Source organism: Thermobia domestica, chromosome 18 (genome assembly GCF_964235325.1).
Source record: "Thermobia domestica chromosome 18, izTheDome1.hap1.1, whole genome shotgun sequence".
Classification (NCBI taxonomy): Eukaryota; Metazoa; Arthropoda; class Insecta; order Zygentoma; family Lepismatidae; genus Thermobia; species Thermobia domestica.
Genome location: NC_137471.1, coordinates 42,259,705 through 42,272,771, shown reverse-complemented (window position 1 = coordinate 42,272,771; position 13,067 = coordinate 42,259,705). Strand labels below are relative to the sequence as shown.

General features: G+C 36.2%; 1 protein-coding gene across 4 annotated transcripts in view; it reads right to left on the bottom strand.

Annotated features, from left to right (window-relative positions):
• The window catches only part of LOC145675853 (uncharacterized), a 224,961-nt gene that overhangs the window by 136,972 nt on the left and 74,922 nt on the right, over window positions 1-13,067 (bottom strand). For all 4 annotated transcript variants that reach the window (XR_014129229.1, XM_081746616.1, XM_081746617.1 and 1 more), the window contains exons 11-12: window positions 5,314-5,408; window positions 3,061-3,205 (exon numbers count right to left, since the gene is read on the bottom strand). Coding sequence is in view for 3 of the 4 variants with exons in the window: in XM_081746616.1 (XP_081602742.1) it covers window positions 3,061-3,205; window positions 5,314-5,408 (240 nt within the window). In the remaining variant the exon portion in view is untranslated. The remainder of the gene's footprint in view (window positions 1-3,060; window positions 3,206-5,313; window positions 5,409-13,067) is intronic.

The following is a 13,067-nucleotide window of genomic DNA, read 5'->3' as shown; positions in this document are numbered from 1 at the left end:
TTGCTTTAAATCCAGTAAGTGATGTAGATTGTAAAGTCTCAAACAATCTGCGCCATACTGCATCAAAACCTAAAATAAATTTAAAAAACTTATCGCGGAACATATATTTTAAAAAAAGTCATGGCGGGGGGAAGAGTGCAGATATTCACTTTACATTAGGAGTCTAAATTTGCCGTTTATCCTTCATATTTTTAACCCCAAGCACACTCTACTGTAGGAAAACCTCAAAGATAAAATACATAATATTCTATCAAAATCAATTTTTTTAAAGTTACCGTGAGTTTTGTTTTACAAAAGGGGGGAGGGGTGATTTTCATCCACCCCTTTATTCTTCAGTGATTTTTACTCGATGTACATGCATGATCCGAAAACCTCAACGAAACTATATTGCATTAAAATGAAACTACTTTCACGGAAATTATCGAAGATCTTTTTTGGGGGGGTGAAGTCGGGAATAAATCCACCCTTTCCTTCTTGGCACACTTTAACCCCAAACTAATGTGATCATCGTAAAGATATAAACTATACGTTAAGTTTTGTCAAAACTGAATGATTTTTACTAAGTTTATCCTGCAAAATTGTTTTGTACGAATATGTTCAAATTTGAAATATACGGTGGATTTGATCCCCATTTACGACCTTATTCTTCATGGATTGCAACCACTAACAATAGACTTACTTCGAGAGGTTGTCATGAAATACAGACAGACGGACACATGGACAAATATCAATCGACTCGAATGGTCAAAGCTCACTACACTAGCTTTAATTATTTTTTACTGAAAATATGTTACACAAAATCAGAAAAAATACACTTCCTCAATTTTGGTCCATTTCAACTCCAAGCAACTGGGACGATTGGATATTCTCAGGAAGAGTTATGCTACATTCGATGGAAATATACAATATATATGTTTACGAAAGTTATAGATTAAAAAAAAAAACATGGAGGAAGAGTTAAGGGGGCAGACTACTAAAAATGACACAAAAGCTAACCCTTTTTCTTTTGCCCATTTTTCGTAAGTGAAAAGAGATAATTAAATGTAACTTACCACAACAATAAATAATGTTATTCTACACCCGAAAATATGAATCAAAAGAATTTTCAGTGCTACTATCCATAGAAATTACAGTGTGGCCAGAACATGGATTACCCAAAAATCTAGGTTAAGGCAGCGACTAGAAAAATGAACTCAACGGTAATTGATGACATTATGTTGTCTAGGTTCCTTGTTAACTAGTCAAAATCTAATATTTTGTACATCCGGATGGGGAAGAAGATTAAGCGACTTTCTCGTTCTGGATTGATTTTAAATGCAAGTAGTGAGAATGATTGTGAAAAATCAAAAATATGTACTATATTGCATAAAAATCTAGTACGTTTACTAAAGATATCATGCAACATATTTTTAATCGGGAAGGGGGGAAGTAATCTATCCTACTTTAGAGTCCTAAATTCAACCTTCGTTCTCCACTGATTTTAATCTCAAATACTGGGGGACTACGCAAAAGTGTTAAAGTAATATATATATATATATATATATATATATATATATATATATATATATATATATATATATATATATATATATATATATATATATATATATATATTTTATTAAAAGTAAATGAGTCTTACGAAAGTTATCGAGGAACTTAAAAAAAAAGGACAAATCCACTATTTTATCCGTTACTGATTTGCAGAAGGGATGACTGCGTGGCCTCGAAGAAAATGTACCACATATTACATCAATATCGAGCACATTAATAAGCCGAGCGAAGTAGCTCAAGTGGTAGAGCGTTGGCTTCGCATTCGGGAGGTCGTGGTTCGAATCCCGCTGCCGACCATCCTGACTGAGGTTTTTCAGGGTTTCCCTCAGTCCTACCAGGCAAATGCCGGGGTGGTACCTACTAAACAGGCCCTGGCCGATACCTTCCCAAATCCTTTCCATTGTTACTGTTGTTGTTGGATATCCAGTGTAAAATGGCCTCGGAGCTGTATCTGGTGATTGTTAAATATATATACCTTTTATATCTTTTAAATACGGAATATATCTTTTAAATAGTGTAGGAGTAAATTTGCCCTTTCATTCTTGGCACATGTTAACTCCAAGCTGTGGGGATATCACAACGCTCTAAATTAACTACATTACGTTTTGTTGTAGCAGAATGATTTTTTACGTAGTTTATATTGGAAAATTTTTACGCTCGTATACGTTAAAACTTGCACATAGAGGTAGATTTTACCCCATTTTCACCTCCTTGTTCTTAATGAAAAAAAAATGAAATCTTTGAATTTTACGTACCACGGTTATGCCGATTAGGCTAAAGGAGACGGTGATGATGAGAGAGGAATGAAATGGTGGAATGAAGAAAGTAGGAGAAAACGGGAGAACCCCGAGGAAACCCACGCACATGGTGTTTGTCCACCACAAAGTTCACTTGGCAGGAGCAGGGTTTGAACCCGGGACCCCATGCACCAGAGGTGAACGCTCTACCACTGAGCTACCGCGGCCCCTTGTTCTTAATGAAGTTACAACCCCAAACAATAAGGTTATTTCTACAAGTTGAGAGAACGCATATACTACTAAAATTCATTAACATCAGATAAGCTTCACGGGAGTTCTCGTGGGGCAGACACACACATGCCGATTAAGTCGAGTTCGGTTCCCGGTGGGAGCTCATGTGGTTCGGATTCTACGTTAATCAGTAGGTCCACGTCTCATATAGCCTCGCTGCTGAAAGGGACGCTAAACTATAAATCACATCACCAATTGAGTTAAATAGGAGATGCTTCGTTACGCTCGCTTCAATAATAATAACAATAATAAGGCAATAAATTACCCGCTGTTGTGCTTATATTCTCGAAAAATCCCCAGTAGTTATAAGCAGGTAATAGTCTCTATCCACCTGAGGAATAATAATAATAACAATAACACATCACGACAGTAATATAATATATAATTCTTGGAAATACTGTTTCTTTTTCTTGTATCGCATGAAGTGATACGATTCTAGATGAAAAGAAAACTATTACATATAGCTATTTTGCAACATTACCTATAGTTTTTGGAGAAACTTGAGTTCATCTGCCAAACAATCGCCTTTGTTCGTAGACTAATGGGCATCTGCTTAGAATTAGGAAGGAAGTCAAGAGACTGACCTTCAATTTGTTCCAGTGCATCCCATCCATTCTCCAATATCACTGTAGAAAAAGAAGATAATTCATGCAAGACTAAATCTTCTGAACTACTATCGGAAAAATATAAAATGAACAATAAGAATAGTTTTTTTTTACTGCAATCAGATTTGTAGTAGCTAAAAAATTTATATTATATAGGAGTTTTGTGCTCCTCAGTTCATTTATCATCATTAGACAACAATAAGCAACTTAATGTATTAAAATTACCTGGAAAATATTATTATGATGTTGGAGATGCTCAGTGACAGCCAGCCCTATTTTCCAATGTATTAAAAAGCCAGTTTTTTCTCTATGTTAAAATGGAAATTATCTGAACTCAGTTGGCAAAAAGGGAGGATGCACTATTCCCTATTCCCCCTCTATTCACTCACTCACACACACTCACTCTATGGCCTATGGAACCCGGAGGTTCAGTGCCGCGTTCACAAAAGCTCTCCACTGACTTCTATCATTAGCTAATTGCATCCAGTTTCTACTTTGTATTCCTATCTCTGCGAGATCCATCTTAATATTGTCCTCCCATCTGCGCCTAGGTCTTCCTAATGGTCGTTTTCCTATGGGTCTACCAGTCAAGACTTTGAAAGCGTTTCTACTTTCTTCCATTCTAGCTACATGACCTGCCCACCTAAGCCTCCTAGACTTGACGACCCTCACAATGTTGGGTAAACCGTATAAACTATGTAGTTCCTCGTTATGAAGCTTCCGCCATTCCCCATTCTCGTTCCTCTTGGGTCCGAATATTCTTCTCAGGATCCTGTTCTCAAATACTTTCAGTCTATGTTCTTCCCTCAGAGTAAGCGACCATGTTTCACAACCATACAGAACAACAGGCATGATTATCGTTTTATATATTTTAAGCTTCAAATTCCTCGACAGAATTCGCGACGATAAGAGATTTTGAACCGAATAGTAACACGAATGCCCTGCTTTTAGTCGACATTTAATTTCTTCGTGAATATGATTTTCGTCTGTTAATATTGATCCTAAATATTTGAAAGTATCCACTTTATCAAAAGCATTATTTAATATTTTAACGCCTCCACAATTTGCCGTATTCCGGTCCCGACGCACTTCCATGTATTTAGTTTTCTCTGCATTTACCTCTAAATTCCCCCTCTATTTGCTAAATAAAAACGTTCAATTTGTATATAGCTTCCTTGTGCTGAATTATCAATGGAAAAGAAACTAATGCTAAAATCTCGATTATATTACTGGATGTTAATTAGATAGTAAGCATTATTACTACTGGAAAAGTAGTACCATTTTTCTTTGGGAAAATGTAACCTAATCTCTTTCTTAAGGAATTTCTAATCTTGTCCGAATACACTAAAACATACGACAATCACAAATTAATACGCCAGGAAAGCACAAAACATTTTTATCACTGATACTGAAGCACTACTGATCGATTTCTTCTTCATGACAAATAAATAAAATCAGCTAAAAAAAATGGCAGAATAAAAAAGACCTGGGGCCTGTTTACCAGTAAGAACTCTCAGTAAGTGTTGTGCTTTACATTTCTCCATGACTTTTCACGAGTTAAATATACAAACATAGATTAACAGTATTTACTAAGTTAATAAGGATATTCCAGACATTCTTATTCCACTTTAAGAGCTGCTTACAGTAGAGCTTGCAATATTGAGAAATGCACTATTTATTACCTATTCGTCTCTGCAGATCCCGAAGTTCTTACCAACACAGAAGGTATTTATCTATAGTACATAATCAATAAAGTAATTAGTCGGATATTCATTATTTTCTCTCTCTCTCTCTTCAGCACTAATATGGCTGATGTAAATGAAGAATTTAATACTAAACGCAATTTACAAAATGAAATAAAATCTTTAGTTTTACGTCCCATGGTTAGGTCGGTTAGGCTAAAGGAGACGGTGATGATGAGAAATGAATGAAATGGTGGAATGAAGGAAGTGGGAGAACCCCGAAAAAACCCATGAGCACAGTATTTGTCCACCACAAAGTCCACACAGCGCGAGATGGAATCGAACCAGGGATCCCAAGCACTGGAAGTGAACGCTCTACCACTGAGCCACCGCACCCCACGCAATTTACAAGTTTTAAGTGATTTATACATGTTTAAATCAACTCACCGCTAAGGACTTGATATGCATCTCCCGATAGAAATTCCATGAAACAACTCAATCGTGGTAATAAATCTGCAATACTGCATCTCAGTTCATAGCATCTAAACATGAACAAAAATAAAAGTACACATTTATTCATTGTACTACAATAATATATATTAAAAAAGGTATAGTTGGAAATATTAACAAAAAATTAACGGATAACAAAAAAAGTAAATAAATAAATAAAAATAATTAAGGCTATGAAAAAATTACTGGTTAAATTAAGAAATAATGACAGATAAAAGTAACGGTTAAAGTTAAAATAACAAATTAATCAATTAAAACTGAAAATGACTATTTCTATTGCTAAACAATGAAAATTGTCTTGATCTATGAAAGTTAACATATAATTTAATAGAATGGAAAATTTCATTCAAAACTGATAATTGTTTTAATAACAATAAACAAAAATTAGTGTCATAAAATTGAAATACGAACTATTATCAATGAAATTTATATATTTTATTATTTGCCTTTTTGTATATCTGTTAGTTATATACTTTTACGGGAAATTCTATATATGTTGCAATGTTTTGTTTGGTAGATCGTTAAATAACAAATCCGTTATTTACACCCTTCACCTTTTATTATAAAAATAAAATTTTATAATAGTTTTACAAATTTCTTGTAAAGTCTCTTTAATGTTTTCATAGTTCAATAAAGTCCTTAGCACACACAAGTGACTTCGGAATAAAGGTTCAATTGTCTTTAGCTCAGAATAGTCTCAGTTATGTAATGAGGATTACTACTTCGCTCAATGTAGCCTTAGGAATAGATGATTAAAGAATGTCTCCTTTGCTTATAGCAGCCTTGGGAAACAGTTGAAGGAGTTCTCCGTAGGTCATAGCAGTCCCAGGAGAAAGGTGATTGGAGGGTATCTCCTTTGCTCACAGCAACCTCAGGTGATGGCTTTAACCCTTTCGGGATTTTATGGTACAATTTGTACCATACGGGTGTTTCATGGTACACCTTGTCTCAAAAAGGTTGAGCGCATTCTTTATTGGTATTTTGAGGCAAAAATTTTCTAAGTCCAGCTTCGGGTATCTTCGGGAAAAAGTAAGCCAGGTTCGAACCTCCAAGCCAGCCTTTGCAATCGGGAAAAAGTTTGCAGATGTGTTTTTCTTCTTTTAAATATAATAAGACTTGTTACCAAGTGTTTAAAAAAGCAACATTGATTGAAATACTTAATGATACAATATTTCGAAACCTTTTTTTTTTTTTTAATGTTAGCACATGCTTGTTTGTCATTTAGCTCTCCATACGTAATGGAACATTTAAATACGTTAAGGAATCTTTCCATATGTAAAAGAATGCTCAAAGTTAAGAAATAGAACATAATTATCGCCTGAGTACTAAAATAAAAGTCAAAGTAGAACAGAAACAGCGTTTGTAATGGATATGAATGTCATAATTATCTTGAGATCCGTTACACCTCGCTAGAAGGTTGTGTTAGCTCATTGGTAAGCTGTCGGATTTTAAATCATAAGGTTGAGGGTTCTAATCCCGTCTAGGCTAATCCTTTTTTTAAAATTATATTTTCCGCAATGCATGAAAAATTATATAAAATAATTACATTACAATACATAAGTTGTGTATATATAACATAATCATTGCAGAACATAGTAATTATTATGTTTAAAATATAACATCTGAGATAATTTTCACAGTAGGTCGGTATTATATATGAGGATGTAAATACAAGTTAGGAAAATCATTTAATAGCAATAAATAAGTTATGTAGTGTATTTATTTGCATCTATTTGTCATACAGATGTAACTTCTCAATATTCTCATTACAGCATGTCATTTACATTCGTGAAATACAATATATTCCTACGGATATAGAAAGTGTATAAACAGAGTATCCAAAGTCGTATCCTGCTTCAAGATACATAACTTTTCCCGATCCCCTTAACGTCACGGGAAGAAACACAAATTCTCTTTAGAACGGAATGTCGTTACTTAGAGTCTCATTCGAATACGTTGAATATGCTTTTGTATATTCATCTCTCTCTCTCTCTTTCGCTTTGTTTATGTGTGTGTGTATGTGTGTTGCGGAATATCCCAAGTTGAATACAACATTTGCCAAGTATATGAGGATCATTGTCATCGAATACCAGAAATTGAAAATCGTGTTTCTTCAGATTGGGTTTGCGTGTTCATGTTAGCTCACTGGTAGAGTACGGACTTGCCAATAAAGAGGTCTTGAGTTCAAAGCCTACAGCTAATTATCATTCTTTTGTTGGTAGGATTGCACAGAAATCGGATACAAGGAGTGGTTTACTTCTAGAAATATTTTCAGAAGCGTTTAGGTAGCCCTGAAAAGGGCTGTTTTCGGGAGTTAAGGCTGGGACATTAATATTGTGTCCAAGACCCTTCTGAATTTATTACACGCTCCATTCTTCTGGGCATGGAATCTATTACATGGGTGACAAATCTATCTCCTTCCCCTACCTCCAGCCATGCTTCGGAAACAAGATGCCACAGGTCATCCTGAGTTCTTGGTGGATCTGCCTCAGGTCAACTTTCCCTTAGAGTACGCTTCACTTCTGCCCACATATTTTCCATGAGATTGAGGTCTGCTCCACGAGCGGCCAGTCGATTAAATCAATCTCAGGATGCCCTGCGAACCATTCCTGAATCACACGGGAAGTATGTATTGGCGACTGGTATTGCTGGAACTGAATTACATCACCAGGCTGAAATACTCGTACAGATAGCACCATGATATTACTGATAATGTCTAAGTACTGAGCATTGTCCAGATGTCCTTCAATTCTATGAAGCTGTCCTGCTCCGCGACTGGAAATCCAACCCCAACATAAAATAGATACATGGCCACTGCGATTGCAAGCAGCCACATATCCATGGTCATATCGGGTGCCTCTCGGACGATACACAAAACGGCGTCCCTCCTTTGATGTTGTGAATATGGATTCATCTGAGAAAACTACGTTTTCCCAATTGAGACCCACATTCGCCTGTGCAAACGCGAGACGGTAAATTTTGTGGTCGCCTGAGAGTTTTTCCTTCACGGCAGCAACACGGCCACGTAACCCAGCATGACGAAGCCTTCGCAGAGCTGTATACTTATTACCAGGAAAGAGAGAAACTTCCCTTAGCTGTCTAGACGTCCTTAGTGGGTCTAACCGGGCTTCGTTTACTAATCTCGCATCTTGGGCTTCGGTTGACACATGCGGACGACCAGGAGATCGTAAATTATCAGTCTGACCTGTAGCACCATATTTCCGAATCCATCGCCTTCCTGTAGAGGCCGGGACACCTACTCGCCTGCTAGCTGCAGTTGCAGAATAACCTTCCAACTCCCATAAAGTAATTACTGCTGTACGTCTATCCATAGTTACCAATGTTCTGAGCTGTGAGAAGGAAGCAATAGGTAAAAGCTAGTACCTGACGTGTGATTGGTTACTTGCACGACACGCCTATTGTGGGGAACAGCGTTGCCAGATCTAGCATAATGATGCTAGATCTAGCATAATTTGCATGTCTCTAGCATCTAGCATCTTGCTTTTAGCATCCTGCCCAAATCTAGCACAATTTCAGCAAGTTTATCAAAAAGCCGTAAAACCTGGAGATGAGAAAGAAGTTGGTCGTGGGAAGAAAAAGAACGGCAGAAATGTATCCTCTTCCATTGATTCATACAGTCGGTAAACCATACAGGCAGTCTTATTTTTCGAAGTAAGTTCGAAACGTCTTTGGGCTTTTTTTGTGGCTCCACCCAGGGTTTTCTAATCCTTTAACTCCGACGCATGGGCGGAGCTATGGGGGCCATTCTGCCCCCAACTTTTTGACAACTTCACCATCTTTATTTCTGACTTCATGATCATATTTATTCCTGAAATGACAGCTCCGAGACCGACCAAAAATCTTTCCCCCCCTCCCCCAGCAGACGATTCCCAACTCCGCTTATGCTGCGAAGTAATTTTCTTTCAAAATATGTAAACAAAAACTTTGCATTCATTTATACGACATATACGCCATTGAATCTGGCAACGACTGCATTAATTTAGTTGAGTTAAAATTTTGGTGCGTGAAGTATTGAGTTCTATCCATGCATTCTTGCTCTCTGTGTATTTTAAGTTACGTTATCGTATCTCAACTTCGTTTTTTTAAACTCCTGAATTAGTAATTATGAGGATCTAGCATAATTTGACCGAATCTTGCATAAGTTCGATCAGGTTTTGGAATAATTCCGAGCTGTGAGTCTGGCAACGCTGGTGGGGAACGACTTGGTCAACGACTCGCGAAAGAAATCTGAAAATGGTGCGCCGTAATAATAATATTAAAAACAGTTTTTATAAAGGAATATTAATACATACGAAAAGCTGTTTAAAGAATGAATTGTTATACTGACTTTACACGTATGAAAACATATACCATATACCAAACAGATTGAGCGATATGATGATAGCTGTTTTGAGACAAACACTTTCGAAGTCCAACTTCGGGTATCTTCGGAAAACAGTAAACTAAAGCTGCTGGTTCGAACCTCCAAAGCCAACCTTAGTAATCGGGAAACGATGTACAGATATGTTTTTCCTTCTGTTAAATATAATAAGACATGTTCAAATGGTATTAAGTGTAGAAAAAAGTAACATTGAAATACTTAATGATACAATATTTCGAGACTATGTATTCACACTCTCGTTTCGTCATTGTGATTTCCATACGGAAAAGAGCATCTACGTATGAGCTCAGTTATATTTCAGAAGCAGCTTCCGAAAAGCGGTCATATTAGCTCAGTGGTACACCACCGAGCGCTTAAATCGTGAGTTCGATACCCGTTCAGGTGAAATTCTTTTATGATATTTTACTTTCCTCAATGCATGAAAATTATGTAAAATAGTTACATTACAATTCATCAGTTGTATATATCAGTTGAATATATATATTCATATCATCAGTTGTATATATCAGTTGAATATATATATTCATATCATTTCACGACATAAGTAATTCTTATCTTTAAAATATAACATCTGAGGTATTGACAGAACGTCGGTGTGTTATGTGTGAATATTGAATACAAATTTAAAAAATCGTGTAATAGCAATAAATAAGTTATGTAATGTATTTATTTGCAGCTACTTTCATCGCAGATAACTTCTCAATATTCGCATTACAGCATTTAGGTAGAGCATATCGAAAATCGGATCGTGGTCCAAGACAAAAAACTAGCTAGCCCCAAACTGTCACGCAAGAAATTCGCGAATCGCAAAAGTAAAGTGAAGAGATTGAGAGCGGCAATTCCTTAATCGCTCTCTCTCAACTCTCTCTTATCTGCATTTATACACATAAAAGTGTATGTATGTATGTTCCAACATAACTCATGCATGCCTAGAGCAGGGTTTCTCAACCTGGGAGTCGCGGCCCCTAGGGGATCGCGAAGATAGGCGGAAGAGATAAATATAGTTAGAATCTAATACCAGAAATTATTTTTAAATATTATTTTTAATTTTGTTCTGATAAGCATACTTTTATTTTTTATACACACTGTAAAGAACAATAAAAAATAAGTCTACTGAACATTTTCAAAGGGTGTAGAATTCGTGTTACTATTCGGTTCAAAGTCTCTTGTCGTCGCGAATTCTGTCGAGAAATTTGAAGCTTAAAATATACAAAACGATAATCATGCCTGTTGTTCTGTATGGTTGCGAAACATGGTCGCTTACTCTGAGGGAAGAACATAGACTGAAAGTATTTGAGAACAAGATCCTTAGACGAATATTCGGACCCAAGAGGAACGGGAATGGGGAATGGCGGAAACTTCATAACGAGGAACTACATAATTTATACGGTTTACCCAACATTGTTAGGGTCGCCAAGTCTAGAAGGCTTAGGTGGGCAGGTCATGTAGCTAGAATGGAAGAAAGTAGAAACGCTTTCAAAATCTTGACTGGAAGACCAATCGGAAAACGACCATTAGGAAGACCTAGGCGCAGATGGGAGGACAATATTAAGATGGATCTCGCTGAGATAAGAATACAAAGTAGAAGCTGGATCCAATTGGCTAAGGATAGAAGTCAGTGTAGAGCTTTTGTGAACGCGGCATTGAACCTCCGGGTTCCATAGGCCATAGAGTTAGTTAGTTAGTAGAGTTGTTTAAAAATGAATTTAAATCAAAGAGGTATGATATAAAACTAATGAGAACTGTATATAGAAATACTAGAAAAATACACATGCAACAAAACCTGCACATTGAAATACAATTAAAGTTAAAACCTAATGAGATACCTAAGCATGGTGTAATTTCACTAGTGCAGCAATGTCCAGGTTCAATCTTCATGACGAACATTATCAAACCATTTTCAACTGATAAGCGATTTCTTATCTTTGTTTTTATGTTTACCATAAAAAAAACACACTTTCGCACAAGTACGATATAGCAAATGGAATTATTACTTTTAAAGCAGCAATCTCCAGACCAGGATATTCTTCTCTCCTCATCAGGCAGAACTTGTCCAAGTCTTCGTTACAAAAAACCAGTTGCAAAGACTTGTAGCATGATCATTCTATTATTTGGTCAAGAAGTTGTGGGCTTAGATCGGATACGTTAATGGCCTCTTCAATGAAGGAGTTTAACATCCATCTTGAACCAGCACCTTCGTCATTGGGAATATAGATATTACAGTTACTGTATCCACTGTCAGTGCGGGGCGCCGAAAAAAGGGGCCACACATTTCGGAGGAAGTGTGTTACTCATGTTAGGAAAGTACATGTGCACATGTGTAAAATAGAAGGAAAAACGTAATAAAATGTGCTCAAAATTAAGGAAAGGTAGGGCTTATTTTGAAAATGTTATTGAGCTTCGTGCCAACCATGGTGGTGCTTCGTAGCTAGTCTGTCGACGTCACTCATATATACGGTGACATCGTACTATACTCTCGCCCCGGGCACTGATTTTCCATGGCACTGTTCACTATAAACAAAAAAATGGATTCTACTATTATAGAAATAGGTATGTTAAAAATCTCACACAAGCTTATTATAAAACAAATTATAAAAGGGTCGCTGGCAAGAGCGTGTGATAAAAGGGGATCGTGATAGGAATTAGATTGAGAACCACTGGTCTAGAGTAATTTTAACCACATTTCTTATAGTTTCAAAAAGATTGCTGTCGGGTTACCTATGGTGAATGGGAGGGGGATACATATAAAAGATTGCTAGAAAATGATCGATATTAGATTAATAGTTTTCGGGGTCGCTTAGATAAATAGTGAGACTTTCAATTTCGCTTAACTCCGATTAAGCTCTCATTAGTAGGGATGGGCACGAACGACTTTTCTTTGAAACTCGACTCGACTCGAAACAGACATCTTTGAGGTCTACTCTTGGACTCGGCGCGAAAAATATCTTCCAACTCGACTCGGATTAGAGTCAAGTCGAACCAAAACGAGCCAAATCCTGTGTGTAGTCCTACCTAGACAATACATAGACAATATTTATTCTATCATCAATTATACTACTGTTACTACAAATAATAATAATAATAATAATAATAATAATAATAATAATAATAATAATAATAATAATTATTATTATTATTATTATTATTATTATTATTATTATTATTATTATTATTATTATTATTATTATTATTATTATGACAACACCGTGTACAAACATGAACAATAGATGGTTAGTAAAGGAATACTAAAAGCTAGTTGACTGCCGACGTCGGTAGTCATGAACTCTAC